This window comes from Haliotis asinina, chromosome 7, assembly GCF_037392515.1.
Source record: "Haliotis asinina isolate JCU_RB_2024 chromosome 7, JCU_Hal_asi_v2, whole genome shotgun sequence".
NCBI lineage: Eukaryota > Metazoa > Mollusca > Gastropoda > Lepetellida > Haliotidae > Haliotis > Haliotis asinina.
In genome coordinates, this window is record NC_090286.1 from 19,623,046 (window position 1) to 19,646,766 (window position 23,721).

Consider the following 23,721-nt stretch of genomic DNA (forward strand, 5'->3'; position numbering starts at 1 on the left):
CGAATAGTAGAAACATTTCGAGGAATCCCGAATGTCACTTCTCCAGGACTATAACAACTGGTCCTGAGAACCACTTTTGCAGTTAACCATTCCTCCTATGGAAAAAATAGATGTGGCTATTCAAAACAATGCGGGATAACACAAGTTCTTAAAATATCTTTGATGTAATTTAGCCAAGGACAAGAATAAGCCATGGGTACATTTACTAATCATGTAATTTAGCATAAATGTGGCAATTTTATTGGTAGGATTAGGACATAATAACTTGCACCTGAATGCTTGAGCACGTTTATGGATTTGTTTGCCTAGCGGTTCCCTTCCAAATTCGGCGTAAACCATTCCTCAGGCCTGCTGCAAGTTTAGAAATTTCAGGTGCACACATTCATTTAAATTACTGTTCTCAAAACCCCAGATTTCACAGCCGATAAGTAAAACCGGAAGAACAACTTTATCGAAGGAAGAGATAAGACAATCCATGGGTAAATGTATACTTCTCGCTCGACATGGAGGCTTTATTACCCATATCTGCAGCATGTTTGTTAGTGGTGATCATTCTTCCGTTCCTTTGAAATGTAATCCCAAGATATCCAAAGGTATCAACAAGGTGGCAATGATTATAGAGGAATGTGGTTTCTGTTTTTCCCCGCTGAACCCGATCCAAATATAAGCAGTTTCATCTGCGTTAACTTCAACTTGCCAGAAATCACAATAACGCGAAATCCAATCAAGTACTGTCTGCAGATGGAGGTTACTAAAAGCACAGGGCAAAAGCACTTTCGGCATAGAGCAACACTAAAAGTGTCAGGTAGATGGTCACGTGATCATTATCGTATTCTAGGTTCAGACCATATCACCGGTTACATATTAAATATTCTCCAAGATCATTAAAATAAAATGAGAAAAGAAGAGGTGGCAGGTTTTCTCCTTGACGGACCCCCGACAGACACTGAGAGAAGCTTGATGTCATGATATTCATCATAACACATGATTTAATGTCATTATAAATATTTCGGATAATAGAGAAGTATGCATGGCACCACCCCTTCCAAAACGACCATGTTCAAAAACACAGTTTTTCTCGGCGTCGAGAAATCCGTTGACGTCCATCTGCAAAGGGTACGTTAAAACTGCGTTAAGGCGTCTTCTCACCGTTGTCTTGTCCCAATTGTCCTCTTTGCAGTGTCAGCAGCTGCTTTGAACCTATTTCGGAAGTATAAGACGCGGATATTGCGATCCTGTCAAGCTGTAGTCAAGGGTGGTGCGCCAGGTGGCGGACAAATGCATCACTTCGGGTGGCCCGAAAACGTTGACCAACGGAGGAAGAAACGCCGCTAACCATAGCGAGAACCTGATTCTTGTCGTGTCTGTGTAAACGTGATTCAGTTTCACAATCCATTGTGCTTTGCGTTTTAATGGCTTTCAGTATATTTCCGTTTCTTTTATTTTCTGAAAGTAGTCATGAAATCTTCAACAGATGTTTGATCGGTGCTGTGCACATGTTTAGTAATATCTAGGTGAAGCTTCAGTATTGTCTCGGAAACTTTTTCTGAGAAAATGCACGTTCTGCTTTAGATATTTAATCATACACTTCTCATATTCCTTACTTCTTAGACGTAACATGCTTAGAATCGCATAACAACGATCTCGCCTTAAGCAAGGCACCCCTTAGCATAGATTTACCATTTTGATGTGCCATTTAACAGCCGTTTGTAACAATACATCACCCGGTGATCACGATTTAATATCCAGGGGCAAAGATTTAACGATTCTTTTTATCTTTATTTTTTCTGTTCAATACAATGGTATTGGTAGGAACGATATTGTTAAAGACGAATCGTGGTGTTCAATACTCTTACAAAACTGCCGTTGTGTTCACAGATAGATTCAGCAGCACCATCTTGGTTGTGGCATGGAAATACTGAACGGACCATATCTCTATGACTTTTTGCCAGGTTGCACAGTGAGACGCATCTTATAATTTCATTTGTCGTCACACGAGCTTTGGCAAACATTTTGTTTCTAAAACTGATCAAATTCTATGTGATTTTCTGTCCGCCCAACCCAGTCTCACCGGCTGTTCTGGCAATGCTGCACTTTTATTGAGTCACGTCATAATTCTATCCCTTGACGGAATGGTAATATCAACCAATAACTGGAAAGAGCTAATCACTTAACAATATCACTGTACACGTGAGAATATCGTCCTTCTACTAAAATAGAGATTGGTATTTCGCTCGACTCTCGTAGTCAAAATAACAAATTTACCTTATGCTCTGCTCAAAACCATCACAACAAATTGATACCAGTTCAGTACTACCGTTATTTCATTTATTGTTAAGCATAAATTAATTCACTATAACAATGTCTTACTGGGTTTATAGCTCTATTTCACTCATTTATGGCTTTACTTAACACGGTATGTAAGAAAACATCACTCACTATAAAGTACACAATGCAGTATGCAGCAATGTAATTGAATTTTACTTTTATATTTTAAATTAACGATGGGCATTTTATGTCCTTGCCATCGTCGTGACCAGTTCTGTGTTACTCTCATAGAGCGAGACAAAAAATACTCTCACACACACAAACACGTACGTACATACACACACGCTCGCGCGCATCCCCCCCCCCCCCCCCCCCCCCCCCACACACACACACACACACACACACCTTGCCACCAGATATTTCAGTGTTTTGCTAACTGCAATGTTTTGCTGACAAGGTGGTGGACGCCAGTTCCACCGTGCCATTGTGTTCATCAGCAGCTGTATTGTGTCAGGGTGTGTTTGCACGCTGAAGACTCGGTCGTGCCTGAACGTCACCAATATCAACAGCTTACCATGTCCCGTTTGAAAGATGTCTCTAATTTCGTGAAGGCAATAAACATAACCACATTCCCCTCGAACGATTTCCTTGATCTTCAAATTGATGTTTCTCATTTGTCAGCGAAAACGATTCAACGGTTATTTTTTTCCCACGGCTCTATGTTCCCAAAAGGAGCCAGTGTGAGCAGCACCCGCCATGCACTACGTGAAGATGGAGGTTCGCTTCGTGTCAGAACATGCTGTTTAATTATATTTGCTCAATTAATTGCCAGTTATGTTGGGTAAATGAGTTAACTGAGTGGGTGGGTGAATGCTGGTGTATGCCATTAAGAGTAGTCCATTTTCATTAAACAACTGCCTGTTAAATAATAGCTTGACAGAGAAACCGCCATTATGACTATCCTGGTCATACCATGGTGCACTGAGACGTTGTCCCTACTTGCCTATAGGCATTCTACACCTATCTAGAGGCATAGATTTGTAATCCATTCAATCAATGGTACAGTTAATTATTTGTCTAACTACCATAGCTCTTCAAGACATCAATGCAATCCAGTTTATATGCCGAGTAATTACTTGATATTTCTAGGACGGAAATGACTCACTTTAGATTAGATTCCTTTGAATAACCTGCCGTCTTAGAACGCGCGAATTCAGCAGGCCATCACGATGTGGCCATTTTTTCACATGAAACCAAATATGATCATAATAGCGAAAAAAGCGTGTATGCATGAAACCGTATACGACTGCACTTTACTGACTTTTGACACTACAAATGATACGAACATGACCTAGCGCTGGTCCACGAACACATGTGAATCCAATCCTCCGACTAGGGAAAGATTATAAAGGACGTTTGGTGACAACTAATGCGCTTGATTTATTAATCCGGCCGTAGTAATTAGACGCATTACTTAGCTCTCTCATTATCCTCACCAGATACCAGCTAGCTTATTAAAATTGATAATATGGCTCATTGAGATCGTTTTGTCCTGACCTTGACTTTAAGACCTTGACTTAAGACCCCTTAAGACCTTGACTTTAAGCCATACAGTGAGATGTTCTAGCTCAAGTCAAAAAGGTGTGTTGACATTAATCAAAGTTAATGTATGTCTTAGCCTAGAGAACTAAAAAGCTAGTAATATACAACCTGTAAACGGTAGCACTCTGCAGTGTTGTACATCAACCTACAATATTACTCACGTACAACACACTGTGCATCTAAGTTAATGTGACATTCTACCATGACTTCAGTAAATACTGGATTGTGATTGGTCAAAGTCATTCAGAGCTATATAATCACGTCATATACATCTTATTTTCTAACACAGTCTGTATTTTTTTAAAATCTGAATAACGCGGTTATGGTACAATGGAGATAAACGTACTGTGCTGGAAAATCAGAGGTGTATAACAAACTAATAATAGCTCTAGTTATGTATGTAAACCTCATGCTAGGCGTTCAGTTTCAACTAAAATTTAGGACTATTATAATTTTGTTATATACCACTGATTTTCCAGCACAGTATTTTATCTCGTAATCATTAGTTTCTAGTGACATTGCTATATGCAATATTCCAGCAACATCGTGCTGGTTGTACAACTGACTGGCTTCACACATAGTACCCATGTCGGCAACAGCACCCGCCCTTCAGATTGACGAGGAAAACTGTAACTACTAGTCGAACGACCTCCCAAAACCACATTAAAGGTTATGAGTGCAATTTGAGTGAATTACCTATAAAACTGTGTAAACCACTCGCTCGGGATACCTCGTTCAGGCACTTTATTACCTCTAACCCTTCTGGCGGTAATACAGAGTTATTGGTCATATTTAAAGTGATCGATTGATGGACAGTCAAGATTAACTTCAGAGACATTACTTGGCGAAGATATCACCTGACAATTAGTATGACATCTTTCTTAACTTCAACTCCTCACAATCATATTTCACAAAGTTTCATTCTCAAAGACATAATTGTATAAATAACAACATATGTTTCAGGTGATGATATTGCATAAGAACTGACTGATTATAATATAACATGCCTTAACTGTTTACTAACATATCAAAAACAATGTGGTATTTGTCTTCTGTGTCATTATTGTCACATTGTAAACACAGTATTTACAACAGTGGGTCCTAGTAGTTCCATGTCTCCTTGTACAAAATGAGACGATAACCGTGATCCTGTAAGTGCCCATCAATGCTTATAGCTTAAACCGTCCAGAAGATATTTCACTTTCAAATCCTCACACAACTAAAAGAAATTAGATTACATCGGCGCTGTTTAAACACTGCCAAAACCGTACTTACGTTTACATAAGAGGAGACAACATTTCATCATAACATAGATTTCTATTGCATGCATTGCCATATACTTCCTTCACAATACAATTACTCAACGATGCTACCTTAGACCAATACTGCGCCCCTCTCGAATGATCAGCTGGAGCTGCACAAAGACTCGTTTAATGCTCTCGGCTTGCTTCCTGCCCCAATTTCACATCCCTGGTGCAATACTGGTACGACGCAAGTATCAAATAACTCTACTGAAGGTTTCAAACCTAATTTTTCTTAACCTCATTTACTATGGCATTACAGGCTTTCGAAATTTGAGTTAAAATTTAAGTTTGCTCCTAGAAATCATAGCCTGATCTTCAACACTGTATCGAGGTTCTTTTCTATCGTGCACACGTTACTTCTAATCTGCACATATGCCTCTCTAGTCCATGTTTATAACACGTTGTTCCTAATTGTTATAGAGATGCTGTTCATCCATATATCTTAAGTTTCATGGTATCATTTGACATTTATTAATGATCGCACACATTGACATAAGATAAACATATCGTTCCAGTAAGTCATTCATAGTTGCCCGTGTTGAGTGATGTTTCGAGCAGGCTTGAAACCGTGTCATTTTTCTTTATTCTGACCGTTGCTAGTGTTAGGGATCGGCCAAATACTTCGAAAAACCTATGTAGACAAGCCATATGAGACTTATTTGTTATTATCTAATCTGCACTTTTAATCTTCATCACTGCCGCAATGTACATTGTCATTGTCAGCCGCCATGTTCCTCTTTGTCACTTCCATTAATTACTGTATATGACATTAAATGGCCTTTATTGGTCATCCCCCTTGGCTCTGTCTGCCATCGCATCGACGGTAGAAGGAAGTGCTACTGTTTTTATATCTGTCCATTGTTGAGGCTTTGTCTGTCCATTGTTCTTGAAAACTGTATATATATGTACAGTTTTTAAGAACAATCCTGCTCGCGGTCGTCCCTACACAGACATTTGGAATATATATGTGAGCATCTATATTCCAAATGTCTGTGTAGGGACGACCGCGAGCAGGATTGTGCCGCTCGTAGTAAACTCCCTGGGGTTGAGCTTGAACTCCGTTCACCTCATTAATGTATGCTCGTTTGTCAAGTTTTGTGTAAGCAACTAAAGAAGTTTGACCTCAACTATTCATATGTCTTCGTCAGTGCACTCTTCATGTTAATTCTGAGCTAATTCCCCAGACGACCATGCACCACACGTTGACCCTAGCAGAGAAACTCACTCTATTTGAATTTGTCAACAAATGCATAGCTCGGTGTATTAAAGACCTTCGGGGATTTGGAGGATGTATAATCATATATGTTTTTATAATATTATGCACAAGTTTGAAAAACTGAGTGTTGACCTGCTTCGCTTTGATAATTCAGTGAAATAGACTGTGGCGTGTGGCCTAGTGGAACATTTCACATGCTCGAAGAAGGTGCACTTAGCAAGAAACAACTCCGTTTACCGAACACAGACTGATATACATTTGGTTTACCGAACACAGACTGATATACATCTGAACAATTCGTTATGTTGTATTAGCAAAGGAACTATGCCGTTCATTGAAAAGGTCATGATTATAAGACACATAACGATAACGCACTGTACTTGTGTTGAATTTGTGTCGATTGGCGATTAAGAGTTGCCGTCAACAAAATACAACTCATGTAACAAAAATGTATAGTTTTTTCTTAGGATGTGCAATTTATATACATCGACTTATAACCAGCGTGTTAGGGCATTGTTAGTTTCACCCCTGAAGAAGTCAATGTGTCAAAAGAACATCGATCCTTTACAGGGAAAGGTGGTCACTCATTTATTCATTTTGTCCAAAAACATCAGATTTCGAATATCGTTTAAAAACTTTAGCCATTTAATCTAATGTAATCTGATCATTGTTGCACCGGATAACCAAGCTGCCAGTTAGGCGCTAGAAGGTAAATAGTCCCGCGACTTATTTCACCGGGTGCCCATTTTCTGCTACGTGAACAGAGGCAATTCTGAAGAAAAACCTCCCTCCCTTAATGTAAAACCACATGTATCACCTGTGCTTCGTTGTGGGGCAGGACGAAATCTAGGTAACTCTCAGGAGTTAAGCTGCTAAACACGGTTACACATCCAGGGGCTCTTCGAGCCTAACGTTGCCTGTCTTGACCTGAGTGCTGTGCACAGCAACACATGCCGCAGTGTTGGCTCTTTTCATTGCTCTCTGAGCGACGTCCTGCTAACCATAGTTAGAATGATTGCATTGAGACAGTTAAATTGGAGGACATGGAGGATTCGTTACTCCTCGCTACACGGAAGCAATACCTGCATCGGCGGACAATTGTGGACAATCGGCGGACAATTGTGGACAATCGGCGGACAATCTAGGAATGTTATCGTCTGCTCTGACGTCACTATTTAAAAGAGACACGAGTGAGTGGTAACGTTCACAAACGTAGTCACTCGAACAACTGTCAAATATCACTGAATAGAGTTGTTTAGGAAAATAATCTTTGAAAACTCGATAAGTTATTGCGATAACTACTCGCATAACCAAACAGTCTTGTTGCAACAGATTATTAGAGCGAGAGTAGAGCAGCTAACAGGTTAAATCAACATGTTGAGGTTGAAGTACTTCCACCATCTGTCCAAGTGTCACATGAAGTTGGAGCCTGGGATTGTTGAAAGGTTCGTATCCTTCACATCAGAGACCATATACAGACTTGCCTGTTGCTCTGCTGGCTGCTATTGGCACTGTTTGCTCGACGGTTTACTTACAACGTTAACAGGAAATCTGAACCCGCTTTCAAACTGAACGTTATTATACAGCTAGATAATATTTTTGTAAGCATACTTTTGATGAAGAGGTTGAAAGCGAGATTCCTCTTCCTGGTGACATTTGGTCAATTGTCTAAGTTTTCAAAAGGCACTGTTAACTAAGCAATTGGTAAATTGAATTTTATAATTCAAGAAATGTTAGAAGCTTTCATAAATTTTATATCTGTCTGTTTAGTGTCCAAACTATGCCACTCGCTATTACGCGTAACTGCATGGCACATGCCGAGCAAAGAAACCCACCTTTATCGGCAATGTATGACCCAGCTCAAAGCCATATACAAGTATTTCATATCAGGGATTTGAAGCACTAGTTAGATTTGCACCTTCAACAACGTTCTTGATTTTGACTACAGTGAAAGCTACACACAATTACTAGTGGGTTTCGTGTGTTTTACCGCAGTATTTCTGATCACATTCTTATATTGAACACAGACTAAAGCCACGAAAGACCCTATCACGCCACGAGCAGCCCTCTCTCTGTACATCTGGTACAGTACTATGGACACAACAAAACCACTGTAGATGTGTGAAAAGACTCACATAGAGCTACACTATAATGGACACACTATAATGACTTACATGAAGCATTTTCTGATGCTGAAAGCTTCAACATAAAGCTACAGAAATTAAAAGTAGTCACTGATTACTGGAGACTGGAGATTCTTTATTCTATATTCCAGTATTATTTGTCAGCATTGAACTTATTCTTGACTGCGTGTGGTGTGTATTAACCTGCATATGGAAACGGTCAACCTGAGTCAGACTTCACAGATTCGAATCTGAATCCGTCCGATAAAAATCTTTTCCACTATATGTAAATAGCAAACATGTCTTGTCATGCCTATGTTCACAGCTAATCAGAAGTCATTTAACATTTTGGATATGTTCCTCTTTCGTGTTTCAAAACATCGTATTCTACAACATTCTTTTACACACGGAATATTAGTTTTGTCAACAGTTTCCAAAATAGAAATGCTACTTTCGCCGAGTTAACTGGTTATTTTCCAGAGGAACGGAAAGAATTGAGGCCATCCTGTGCCAGTTGAATATCGTCAGGCACAATTTCTGGTTTTCCTTGTGTTACAGCGAGTGATCAGATGTACCTAGCACAGCCTTCCACCTATTAAAAGATGATGAACTGCTTATCGACACTGACACGTCGCAGTGTCAGAGATGGAGATGAAGTTTCTGTATGATGTCAACATCAGCGTCGACACGGCCATACGGCTTCTTCACGCGGCAACTTCCAGGACTTCGTATAACCCCACTGTTGGTTCATGTACAACATTGTGATCATATATCACACTCAGTCAACTGATTTTGAAATAAAATATTTGATTACAGTATTTCTTTGGTTTCTTTTTCCTGTCTCATTGTTTTTAACCGACAGACGGATATTATTAATTTTCTTGTTTTCTGCCTACTATTGCATTTCCAATAGCCAAACAACGTCTACTATGAGACAAGCACTCAATCAATGATATAATATACAGTAGCATGTGACTTACTGGCTTAGTGATGTATTGGCTACACATTTTACATTGTTACTGATTCTTACTTGATAGTGTAATGACATTGATGTGTTTAACAACTGTTTTCATCAGTATCGGTAATGTGTGCTGCAGAATTACCCTGAAAATCATCACCATTTTAAAAATTCATCTTGCAATAAAAGGTTGGATCAGACATTTGAAATGCAGTGCCAACATTCAGGTTGACGTATATTTTATCAGCAATGAAGGATATTTGACACTGATGCAATAAAGGGTGATCATGGTGTTCATCTCGTAGATGGCGTCCCGGATGCATTGGTCCTTCTGAACCGTCATTCCCTGTCTTCTGGAGACGGAGCTTGTCGAGTATTATGTCAATTTTCTATATCGATTAGAAAGGCTGTAAGATGACTATTTGTCTTTAACAACACAGACAACGACATTCCCACTATATGGTGGCCACCTGTAAATACACGAGCATGGGCCAGACCCAACCACGAACCCTACTACGTCATGCATGCAACCATTTCCCCTGTCTTGTAATAAGACATGGAATGCAACCATTTTCTCTGGCACTACGACAGGCATGCAACCGGTTTCCCTGTTTGGCACTACGGCAGGCATGCAACCATCTCCCCTTTATGGTACTAAGACAAGCATGCAGACATCTCCCCTGTCTGGCACTACGACAAGCATGCAGCCATCTCCCCTGTCTGTTACTAAGACAGGCATGCAACCATCTCCCCTCTCTGGTACTAAGACAGACATGCAACCATTTTCCCTGTCTGGCACTACGACAAGCATGCAACCAGTTTCCCTGTCTGGTACTACGACAGGCATGCAACCATCTCCCCTGTGTGGTACTAAGACAGACATGCAACCATTTCCCCTGTCTGGCACTACGACAAGCATGCAGCCGTCCCCCATGTCTGGCACAACGACAAGCATGCAGCCGTCTCCCCTGTCTGGTACTACGACAAGCATGCAGCTATCTCTCCTGTCTGGTACTACGGCAGGCATGCAACCATCTCCTCTGTCTGGTACTAAGACAAGCATGCAACCATTTTCCCTGTCTGGGACTCCGACAAGCATGCAACCATCTCCCCTGTCTGGTACTATGACAGGCATGCAACCATCTCCCCTGTGTGGTACTACGACAAGCATGCAACCATCTTCCCTGTCTAGTACTACGACAAGCATGCAACCATCTTCCCTGTCTAGTACTACGACAAGCATGCAAACATTTCCCCTGTCTGGCACTACGACAAGCATGCAACCATCTTCCCTCTCTGGTACTAAGACAGGCATGCAACCATCTCCCCTGTCTGGTACTACGACAGGCATGCACCCATCTCCCCTGTCTGGCACTACGACAAGCATGCAACCATCTCCCCTGTCTGGTACTATGACATACATGCAACCATCTTCCATGTCTGGTACTATGACAGGCATGCAACCATCTCCCCTGTCTGGTACTATGACAGGCATGCGACCATCTCCCCTGTCTGGTACTATGACAGGCATGCAACCGTCTCCCCTGTCTGGTACTACGGCAACCATGCAACCATCTCCCCTGTCTGGTACTATGACAGGGATGCAACCATCTCCCCTGTCTGGCACTATGACAGGCATGCAACCATTTCCCCTGTCTTGTAATAAGACATGGAATGCAACCATTTTCTCTGGCACTACGACAGGCATGCAACCGGTTTCCCTGTTTGGCACTACGGCAGGCATGCAACCATCTCCCCTTTATGGTACTAAGACAAGCATGCAGACATCTCCCCTGTCTGGCACTACGACAAGCATGCAGCCATCTCCCCTGTCTGTTACTAAGACAGGCATGCAACCATCTCCCCTCTCTGGTACTAAGACAGACATGCAACCATTTTCCCTGTCTGGCACTACGACAAGCATGCAACCAGTTTCCCTGTCTGGTACTACGACAGGCATGCAACCATCTCCCCTGTGTGGTACTAAGACAGACATGCAACCATTTCCCCTGTCTGGCACTACGACAAGCATGCAGCCGTCCCCCATGTCTGGCACAACGACAAGCATGCAGCCGTCTCCCCTGTCTGGTACTACGACAAGCATGCAGCTATCTCTCCTGTCTGGTACTACGGCAGGCATGCAACCATCTCCTCTGTCTGGTACTAAGACAAGCATGCAACCATTTTCCCTGTCTGGGACTCCGACAAGCATGCAACCATCTCCCCTGTCTGGTACTATGACAGGCATGCAACCATCTCCCCTGTGTGGTACTACGACAAGCATGCAACCATCTTCCCTGTCTAGTACTACGACAAGCATGCAACCATCTTCCCTGTCTAGTACTACGACAAGCATGCAAACATTTCCCCTGTCTGGCACTACGACAAGCATGCAACCATCTTCCATCTCTGGTACTAAGACAGGCATGCAACCATCTCCCCTGTCTGGTACTACGACAGGCATGCACCCATCTCCCCTGTCTGGCACTACGACAAGCATGCAACCATCTCCCCTGTCTGGTACTATGACATACATGCAACCATCTTCCATGTCTGGTACTATGACAGGCATGCAACCATCTCCCCTGTCTGGTACTATGACAGGCATGCGACCATCTCCCCTGTCTGGTACTATGACAGGCATGCAACCGTCTCCCCTGTCTGGTACTACGGCAACCATGCAACCATCTCCCCTGTCTGGTACTATGACAGGGATGCAACCATCTCCCCTGTCTGGCACTATGACAGGCATGCAACCATCTCCCCTGTCTGGTACTACGACAAGCATGCAATCATCTCCCCAAAAAGTGAGCAGGGTCCATATCGTTGCCTCGATATACGTTTGTAAATCAGTTCACACGCGCAATCTTCATCTCCATATCCCGTGTTTTGTCAGCAAGTACAATGCTTACATTTGCTGATAGATGACCTATATCTGAGACTTAGTAATCTGTGCGGTATATTTTGTTATCCAGAATATGCCAAATCAGTCGAGTCACCAATGATGGCGATATGGATAAGAGTAGGACATGTTTTCTCCATTACCGGGACATATCTTCCATCGTGTTTGTTGAACCCCCAAAGCAGCTCAGCTGTAACTCACTGTTACCAAATAACCGGGTCTCTCACATACATGCCTTACGGACGACTGGACACTGTTTCGGGTAGACATCACTTTTCGGGTGTATGCTGTCATCATTTTTACAGTTAAATGCAGTCACCTTAATTACGGCTTATTTGAATCAGAACAGACTCTAAGCTACTTAAAGATCACATATACTCCAGGGAGTACAAATGCATACATCACTCATTGACACCGTTATAAATGAAACCCCGTCATTAAAACTGCTCATTTCGATCTTTAATTACCTTAAATTGACCTTTTTGACAATAGTGCACAATTCTCAACCGCAAACGAAATTTCAACCAATCAGAGCGGCGCGTCTCCGTGACGTAATAGTAGATATAGATATGAGGGTCTACGCAGAATTCATCTACATTTCAGGGGCTAAACTATTTCGTTTACAGCTTTGTACAAACCTGAAATCGCAACAGCGGTTGTGAAAAATGAAAGTTGTATGTTCTCACAATCTGCTATCATTTAGTTTTGTGTCCTGCTTTGCCTAAGTTTCCGAGTTACAACCCTTATTTTCATAGACGATTCTGTCAAACTCACTTGGTGTCGCTAGGTTGTAATCCGTGTTAGGTGGTATAAACCTCATTCACTTGATGCTCAGTTAATGAATTTATAACAGGTATAATTAGTGGTAACGCCACTTAGATTACCCGACAAAGGTCCCCATTTGGCATTTCTTGTGTCTGGATCCATCAAAGGTTTAACCGATAACACGCTGATTGATTAATTACTTTTATGCGGATTTAAATGGGGATTTGTCAAAAGGTAGTGTTTATGTATGTACATTTACTAATTTACCAATACTGAATACACTCTGACGTGTCTGTGTCTATGTAAAAACAACACCCTTCTTTCAAAGGATTGACCGCCAGTACATTGATTGATTGCTCAATATTGGCTAACTAGATTACTATTTTAAAAGAATGACGCACATTATGCAATTAGCTGCCAGGCATGCTATCTTGGGTGACCAAGGAGACTATACAGCAATGTGAAAAACCTGAAACGAGATATCGTGTTTTCGTATATTATGCTGTTAAAAGACACATCACTTGGGAAATCTGCAGATGAATTATATATCACTCCTTTTTGTGGATATTGATGGATTCATTTGTCGAACAAGGTAAGAGCCTGGTATTGCACCTATAACTTTAATCTGTTTTAATTTTAATATTTGCATTATTTTTATCAAATTGTCAAAGCTTTCAACAGAATCATTGTTTTCGTCATGAAGTGTAATGATACAGACGACATACACTAGGGCGTGCGTGCAAAGTATGATTCATATAGGCAAACTATAAAATGTCTAGATATTACATTCCTGTTATACATTCGCAGATTCGCTTCATTTTATTAAGTTTCAAACTGCATACAAGTATGATTATATAGTAATTAGGATTATGAGACCAAATATAAAGACGTATATTGACAAGTGTCTACATACTGGTGAGTGAACGTTTACAAACCAAGTAAATTTAGCAAGTGAAGAAATTTATCGCGCAGTATTTTCACTTCTACCACGACCTTGCTTATGTTACGTTACAGGTTGTGTCATGCAAACTCCTTTTGGTCATGGGTCAAATACATATTTAACTACTAGTAGTGGAAGTCGCGGTGGCTGAGCGGGCTAGGCGGCTGACTTTGTGTGCTGGCGATTAGGTGCCTGACTCTGAGGGTGCGGGTTCGAATCCCGAATGGGACTCAACCGAAAAAAGTACTAGAATTTGTACTTTACTAAGAAAGTGAAATCCCAAATATGACATATGTTGCATTTGACCACTTTCTAAATGGCATCGTGTAATCAATTTCACTCATGAAATCGAGGCGGGGGTCGATATAATATTACTTACGATAACATTGTCACTTCGATCACAGCCTCTCTTCCGAGATGCAAAATCCTTTTGGTCAACAATGTGTAGTAAGCAGTCTTTATTTTATAAACTCGATGAAACTTGAACTCCATTTTCTATCCTGGAAGCGTGGTAGGGAGCGAACCATCCGATTTAGTATATACCACAGGCGTCGACAACGCTCGCTTCGCACACACAAACAACCAATTTCAGCACAAACTACGGGGTCCGGTGGACATCTGTACATAGTGACACCATCACCAGACCCCAAAGAGCAATTGACGGCAACACAACAATTCGGCATGTCTTTGGTGACGTCGAGAAATCAGCAAAATGACGAGCTTCCTACACATTTTCTATACAACTAACTGAAACTCGTTCCTTCTATGACGTCTCTGCAGGACTCGGGCGACAGAGTTACGTAACCTGTCTGTGGTTTAGTTTGAGGGCGAGAGAGAAGCAGACGGCTTTTTAGCAACTTTTAACCACAAGTTTTGTTTTTAAAAAATGGTGTTCCGTGTATGACTAACCAGAAGTCTTTCATATGCAGTGGTAAAAAGAGTACCCCAAATTGAGTTTATTCGTTCTTTAAATATTTTATGTCATTTTCAATTATCTGTCATGGAAAACGACATGCAAGACATAGCCTTTGTAGAAAATAGTGTCGTGTAAGAAACTTGTGACATAACTGTAGATAAGAATTCATTGGTGTTAGCCTTTTATTACAACATGATACTGCTACATCTGCACCTTTAACGTTTTACAGATTGCCAAGTTTTTCACATTCACTTGGACATTTGGTGAGTTCCTGTGTAAAGGTGTGCATTATCTCCAGAACGTCGTCATCATTTGCTCAGTGGCCAACTTGACTGGGCTAAGTCTCGAGAGGTATCGTATTTCATTCTCTAACCCTCATGTTTCTCAATTTGTAGAACACTGTACTAACTGTGGTACATCTTCATTGTGATATAATATAATGTTATTGATTTCATCGAAGGTCGATGTGATATATCGTATTGCCGAAAACACTCAAGAGAGAAGTTGACGCACTATAACATTCCCGATAAAACTCAAAGGAGACTTGACAAACTGTAACATTAGCAATAACACTCAAGGAAGAAGTGACACACTGTAACATTCCCGATAAAACTCAAAGGAGACTTGACAAACTGTAACATTAGCAATAACACTCAAGGAAGAAGTGACACACTGTAACATTGCCGATAACGCTCATGGGAGACGAGACAAACTGTAACATTAGCAATAACACTCAAGGAAGAAGTGACACACTGTAACATTCCCGATAAAACTCAAAGGAGACGTGACAAACTGTAACATTAGCAATAACACTCAAGGAAGAAGTGACACACTGTAACATTGCCGATAACGCTCATGGGAGACGAGACAAACTGTAACATTAGCAATAACACTCAAGGAAGAAGTGACACACTGTAACATTCCCGATAAAACTCAAAGGAGACGTGACAAACTGTAACATTAGCAATAACACTCAAGGAAGAAGTGACACACTGTAACATTGCCGATAACGCTCATGGGAGACGAGACAAACTGTACTAACAACAATAACACTCAAGCTGAAGGGAGACGTGACACACTGCAACATTGCCGATAACACACAAAGGAGACGAGACAAACTGTAATAATGACAATAATACCCAAGAGTGAGGTGACACAATGTAACAATGACAATACCGCTCAAGGGAAACCTGACAAAGTGCAACAATGACAGTAACGTTCAAGGGATAAGTGACACACAGTAACATTCCCGATAACACTCAAGGGAGACGTACGTATGTGTGCGTACTGCAAAACGGCTGAATGCACTGTAATATTTCTCCCCATAGTTTGAAAGAACGTTGAAATGACTGACATTAGGAGATTAAGCTGTTGGGGTCAGTGTAAATCAGTCTACTATGTTACCTCAGAATTGCGCAAGCATGTTTAAATATGTCAGATGTTTGTGGAAACGGTAATCTCCGACTTTCAGCTATACAAGTCTAAAGTACACGATGAGATATGTTAGTATTTTCCTGATCTTAAATTGATATAGCGTGTGCCACCTTATTTCTGACTGAGATTGCCTTCCAACGAATTGATCTATAAACGTATGGCACAGATTACAGAATCTTGTGCATTCTGGTTTACATTGAATCAATAGACTTAGGATCCACAGAACTTTACATCGTAAGAAATGAACACTTAGGGCCCGGGATAGCCATACTGAAGGATGGATGCCAAGAAGATATCCTTCATCCGATTGTTTGACCTTGAGACTGTTATGATCCCTCTAGACATGGCCATTTCCACTGGTAAACTCATTTGTCTTTTCAAACTGTCTCAAAGAATATTTTGGTATTATTGAATATTTCAAGAAAGGCTGTCAGTGGCATGAAGCATGGGCAATTACTCTGATTATGATAGTTCATCGACAAAGCATTTCTGGTACGTCGTATCAAGGGAATACTGAACGACCCCCGAGTCTAAACACAGGGATATTAAACTACATGGAAAGCCTCACAAAGATCACGACTTTGGGTGTGAAAGTCGAGGAGCTGAGAAACGATCGGACTGGTGACACATCCACAACGTGTTTATATTAGCACGATCTTGCTTCTAATGATTAGCTGATTATAAACTATCCCTGATAAATATTTCAGTTAGATGTCGGAAATAGTTGTTTACACTGAAATAGCTAACAGGATTGTGTCTCCACCAGTACTACTACCTGCTTTGAATTGGTGATAAGAAGTTCTCCCAGAGGCGCTGTATACCCGCAGTATATAACTTGCAGGTACTACGCCATCCTCCACCCGATGAGAGCCAAGTACACCTGCACCGTGGCCTTGGCACGGAGAACAGTTCTCATACTATGGGTTCTTAGCATCATCATGGGCGTACCAATACTCATTGGGCAAGTACGTACTGTCAGCGTATGTATGTATGTATGTATGTATGTATGTATGTATGTATGTATGTATGTATGCATGTATGCATGTATGCATGTATGCATGTATGTATGTATGTATGCATGTATGCATGTATGCATGTATGTATGTATGTATGTATGTATGTATGTATGTATGTATGTGTGTGTGTATGTGTATGTGTGTGTGTATGTGTGTATGTATGTATGTATGTATGTATGTATGTATGTCTGTGTGTGTGTATGTGTGTGTGTATGTATGTATGCATGTATGCATGTATGTATGTATGCATGTATGCATGTATGTATGTATGTATGTATGTATGTGTGTGTGTGTATGTGTGTGTGTATGTATGTATGTATGTCTGTGTGTGTATGTATGTATGTAGAGAGAGAGAGAGAGAGAGAGAGAGAGAGAGATACATACACATATTAACGCTTAACGTGATATCTGAGATTTTGAACCAAGTTACCTGATGATATAGGGAGTTCAGAAGTTAAAAACAGTATGTACACTTTACTTGTTTTTCTTCAAGAGACATAACACAAGACAAATAGTTTGACAGAGTTTGCCGTGTTATATCGTACTGTCATATGTGAATCTGTGGTAGATGAACAGTAGATGGTGATGTGAGCTTGCTCTGTCTCCAGCAACACATCTTGGTGGGATCCAGGCGGAAAGGTTACTGGTGCATCGAACAGTGGGATCTCCCTATCTACCACCAGCTCTACCAGATATACATGTTCTTCCTCATCTTCCTCCTGCCCTTAACCTTGATGACGTTTGCTTATGCCAGTATCTGCAGGAAGCTGTGGCTGGTCCGCTATCACAGAGCCTCTATCAGGGCAAACAAGTGAGTCTACAGCAAGCTACTAATGGCTTTAGTGAACATTAGCCTGTCGACTATTAGAAGTAGACTAATATGCGCCATGTTGCAGGCTGCGCGGTTTATATGACCTTCTATTTACACAATCATTGTTATACCCCACCTGTTATATAGAAAACCGACCTCATTTGGTTGCTTGTATTAAATACTTGCAGGGAGGCAAAATGAATGTGTTGTCAATGGCAATTGAAGCATGTTGTTGTTTCTTTTTTAAAGATTCCTCTTGATGCCTTCTTAAGAAAAACTAAACAATATCAGCAAATTATCTTTATTTGCAACCCCAGAAAATAATACATCATTTCATGGACGCCGTAACAGGGATATTCTTCCACACCTGGAAATGGACCATATACGTAAAAACCCTTGCTGTTGTAACGGGCATGTTGTTTCGTCACCCAGCCTACGGTACTCCTGCCAGGTGACGATCCTGCTGAATGGTGACACCACGCCAGGAACATTGCGGAGAGACAAAATTGCCCCGAATGCTTTTACAGTCAGGCGGAAGAAGTTTGCTGCGGACGAAGATTCCACAAGGAAACAGGTGGGTATCGACTCGTTTTCACTCGAACAACTACAGACAGCATCACTGCCACGAGTCACAGCTTGAACTCGCCATCTATTAACGTTTATGTGCATTTACAAGTGACAAGTGTCCTGACGCCGAATACCTGTGCATACCTATATTTGTCAGGTAACATTACTTGAAGTGTCTCGGATTGGACCGGAACGAATGAAATCCACTAACTTTTCAAACATTTCGGTATTTCTGGAGGATATATAAGTTGTTCAACATCACGAGCAAATAACATTCATATGTACAGTTTTAGATCCTTCTCATATTCCTTTCTCTGACACTCAGTTCTCCTTCCAGGTACCTTACATTTATGTCTCTTGCTCAAGCTGTTCACCTTTACTGACCCTTCGAATTGGGCTTATCTGTGTAGCATGCATTGCCCAAACGCGTCAGCTAGGCATGTGGTCAAATGGTGCCAGATTTTAGCTTGCTCAGTTCACGTTTCAGGTGATCAAGATGCTGGTAGCTGTCATCGTACTGTTTGCTGTGTGCTGGGGGCCCATCATGGTCAACAACCTTCTGGTTTCCTTTGGTTTGCTGGAAAAACTGAGCCTCGGTTACCTAAAGCCAATGAGACAGGCTTTCTGGCTCATGTCCTACTTCAACAGTTGTGTCAATCCAATCGTCTATGGCTTCATGTCAAAGAATTTCCGAGATACATTCCGTTATACCATCGGTCTTTGTTGCTTGAGAAGGACGCCCAGTAGAATGATGGGGATGCAAGGTCGCTGCTCTTTGCCATCAGGCCAGTCCTCTAGCATGCGTGCAACTTCCATGCATGAAGCAGACAGGTGGAACATCTATCGTTGCCCTAGGATGAATATATCACACGGTTCCCCTACCACTGAAATGACAGACTTAAGAAAATGCACGGAAGCAAAAACCCCTGTTAATGGGCCACACCTGCACCAAACCACCTCATGACGTTTGTCAGGCGCCGTGAAGTGTCATACAATAATCAAAATGTGATTGCTGTCGCATCATAAATATGGGCCACGAAACGCTTGAGTGTTCATGCTTGTATTCTTACGTTCTGTGGAAGCCAAATGATATGATCATGAGGCGGTCTCCAAGACTCAAAAACAGTCAAGGTGCATCTGGTGCCATGATGTGCATGGAGCTGTTAGCGCCATCCTCTTTGTGTGTTACCCTTGGCCCTGAGTTAACACCCTCTTACGCTGTTGTAAACTACGTTTGCCATCGATGTTGTTCATGGTAATTAAATGAGAAACGATGCTACTTCTTATTTGTCTGGCTAATGTGGTCGCATACAGTTCATACAAATATACTGCTGTGCAAAAGTAGTTTGGAAACTATGTTTGCCCGGTGACACGTGGTATTCTGTAACCTCACCATGATCTGAGATAGGACGGGTGGTCAAACTGGTAGCCAGGGACCATCCGATGGTGAGTGTCCACTACTAAATGATAAACCGACATGCCGTGGGGTATCTAACGCAATGTGTTTACACTCTCGATCAAATGACACTCAGCTGCGCTAGACCTGTGTGGAATAGGGAAAATAACTTCGAATCTCAGGCACAATGCATTTACAGTTTAGTATTTTCTAGACGTCTTTCGCAAATCTTCATATAAGGATCTCAATGCATAACATCCCAAATTCAATACTTTCTATCATTTATATTAAAATCAAAATTTATCTTCAAGCTTCACCCAGACTAAAATTTGGTTTAAAATGAATTTTTTGTATCGTCGACCTAGTGAAGGTGGTCTGCTGAGCAGGTAACCTGCCATAGACCTCCTGACATTGACAGTGGTCTACTGAACATGCAACTTCCAAGTAGTACTCCCGACATTGAAGGTGGTCTACTGATCATGTAACCTCCCGATATTGAAGGTGGTCTACTGATCATGTAACCTCCCGATATTGAAGGAGGTCTGCTGATCATGTAACCTCCCGATATTGATGGTGGTCTACTGATCATGTAACCTCCCGATATTGAAGGTAGTGTACTGATCATGTAACCTCCCGATATTGAAGGAGATCTACTGATCATGTAACCTCCCGATATTGACGGTGGTGTACTGATCATGTAACCTCCCGATATTGAAGGTCGTGTACTGATCATGTAACCTCCCGATATTGAAGGTGGTGTACTGATCATGTAACCTCCCGATATTGAAGGTGGTGTACTGATCATGTAACCTCCCGATATTGAAGGAGGTCTGCTGATCATGTAACCTCCCGATATTGAAGGAGGTCTACTGATCATGTAACCTCCCGATACTGAAGGAGGTCTACTGATCATGTAACCTCCCGATATTGACGGTGGTCTACTGATCATGTAACCTCCCGATATTGACGGTGGTCTACTGATCATGTAACCTCCCGATATTGAAGGTGGTGTACTGATCATGTAACCTCCCGATATTGACGGTGGTGTACTGATCATGTAACCTCCCGATATTGAAGGTGGTCTACTGATCATGTAACCTCCCGATATTGAAGGTGGTCTACTGATCATGTAACCTCCCGATATTGACGGTGGTGTACTGATCATGTAACCTCCCGATATTGACGGTGGTCTACTGATCATGTAACCTCCCGATATTGAAGGTGGTGTACTGATCATGTAACCTCCCGATATTGACGGTGGTGTACTGATCATGTAACCTCCCGATATTGACAGTTGTGTACTGATCATGTAACCTCCCGATATTGAAGGTGGTGTACTGATCATGTAACCTCCCGATATTGACGGTGGTGTACTGATCATGTAACCTCCCGATATTGAAGGAGGTCTACAGATCATGTACCCTCCCAATATTGAAGGTGGTGTACTGATCATGTAACCTCCCGATATTGAAGGTGGTCTACTGATCATGTAACCTCCCGATATTGAAGGTGGTCTACTGATCATGTAACCTTCCGATATTGAAGGAGGTCTGCTGATCATGTAACCTCCCGATATTGAAGGAGGTCTACTGATCATGTAACCTCCCGATATTGACGGTGGTGTACTGATCATGTAACCTCCCGATATTGAAGGAGGTCTACTGATCATGTAACCTCCCGATATTGAAGGTGGTGTACTGATCATGTAACCTCCCGATACTGACGGTGATGTATTGATCATGTAACCTCCCGATATTGACGGTTGTCTACGACGATACAAAAAAATCATTTTAAACCAAATTTTAGTCTGGGTGAAGCTTGAAGATAAATTTTGATTTTAATATAAATGATAGAAAGTATTGAATTTGGGATGTTATGCATTGAGATCCTTATATGAAGATTTGCGAAAGACGTCTAGAAAATACTAAACTGTAAATGCATTGTGCCTGAGATTCGAAGTTATTTTCCCTATTCCACACAGGTCTAGCGCAGCTGAGTGTCATTTGATCGAGAGTGTAAACACATTGCGTTAGATACCCCACGGCATGTCGGTTTATCATTTAGTAGTGGACACTCACCATCGGATGGTCCCTGGCTACCAGTTTGACCACCCGTCCTATCTCAGATCATGGTGAGGTTACAGAATACCACGTGTAACCTCCCGATATTGAAGGTGGTCTACTGATCATGTAACCTTCCGATATTGACGGTGGTGTACTGATCATGTAACCTCCCGATATTGAAGGAGGTCTACTGATCATGTAACCTCCCGATTTTGAAGGTGGTGTACTGATCATGTAACCTCCCGATATTGACGGTGATGTACTGATCATGTAACCTCCCGATATTGAAGGTTGTCTACTGATCATTTAACCTGCCATAGACCTCTCGATATTGACGGTGGTGTTCTGAACGTGTAACCTCGTTTAGACCTCCAGACATTGGAGGCACTCTACTGTAATGGAACCTACTGTTTGCCTACTAACAGAAACGCTGGTCTACAGAATACGAAACGAACTGGTGAGGATCAGGAGGAAGGGTAGCAACTAGCTGTAGCGAACGTTGTTTTCACAAATCAACTGTAATGCCTACGCAACACCCGCAGGTCAAAAAAAAACAAACTTAACAAGCACATTGTTTATCTGATAATTAGATTCGGTTTCAAAGAATTTTCCACCCACTAGCAGAGATTCTGCAACTGATTAGTAAAAAAGACATAGACTTGGTATCACATGTAACTTCACTAATTATTCCCCATTTAGTATTCAAAACACAAGGTCTATTTCACTCATCCATTTTATATTCGTTGTAAAACGTTTGTCTTGTTCCTTCCGAAAACGTTCCCCATGTTCAGACAAGGGGTCGCCAGTACAAGGAATTCCTATAACGCATGTGTTTATCTCTTCAGTTTCACAACGGTTCGTTGATACTACATTAAACACGTTAAACAAACTGCCTTTGATGTGTGTGGCGATGTGGCTTGAAGCAAAATTTAACTTCAGTCGTTAAGATCACACAGGTCTGATGTGAAACAGGATTGTCAGTCATACGTTACTGCTACGTGCCTTTATAACTGCGTTAGTAAACACTCTACCCTATACATCCATGCTCACTGCTAACGTACAGGTGGCAGCTTCAAAAACAGCACTCGAGACGATCAGGTTATCTGAGATTATGTTACAATTACAGCACCTCGCAAAGTACATCACTGAATATCATAGGAGTGGTCGTTTACCACCATTCGTCCAGTGACACACACACACACACACACACACACACACACACACCGCATAAATACCACCAATATAATGGCGTGATGCTTTCCTGAGGAGTGAGTGATTTAGGTTACGCAACAAGTGTTCATTTTTTGACACTGCATATATAATATAATAATATTCAGGAGTTAAACGTTATAAAAGTCTCTTGATAGAAACGATAAACACTGACAATGGACGCAACTTTGTAGCTTCCTAAACGTAACTGAACGCGTTGTATCTGACGAG

General features: G+C 41.5%; 1 protein-coding gene across 1 annotated transcript in view; it reads left to right on the top strand.

The window, feature by feature from the left end:
• Window positions 1–20,101, top strand: part of LOC137291203 (QRFP-like peptide receptor) — a 31,401-nt gene extending 11,300 nt beyond the window's left edge. Inside the window, exons 2-6 of the mRNA XM_067822492.1 lie at window positions 15,224–15,345; window positions 17,270–17,393; window positions 18,053–18,255; window positions 18,688–18,829; window positions 19,310–20,101. Coding sequence (XP_067678593.1) covers window positions 15,224–15,345; window positions 17,270–17,393; window positions 18,053–18,255; window positions 18,688–18,829; window positions 19,310–19,786 — 1,068 coding nt within the window. The 3' untranslated portion in view covers window positions 19,787–20,101. The remainder of the gene's footprint in view (window positions 1–15,223; window positions 15,346–17,269; window positions 17,394–18,052; window positions 18,256–18,687; window positions 18,830–19,309) is intronic.
• The last annotated feature ends 3,620 nt before the right edge of the window (window positions 20,102–23,721 follow it).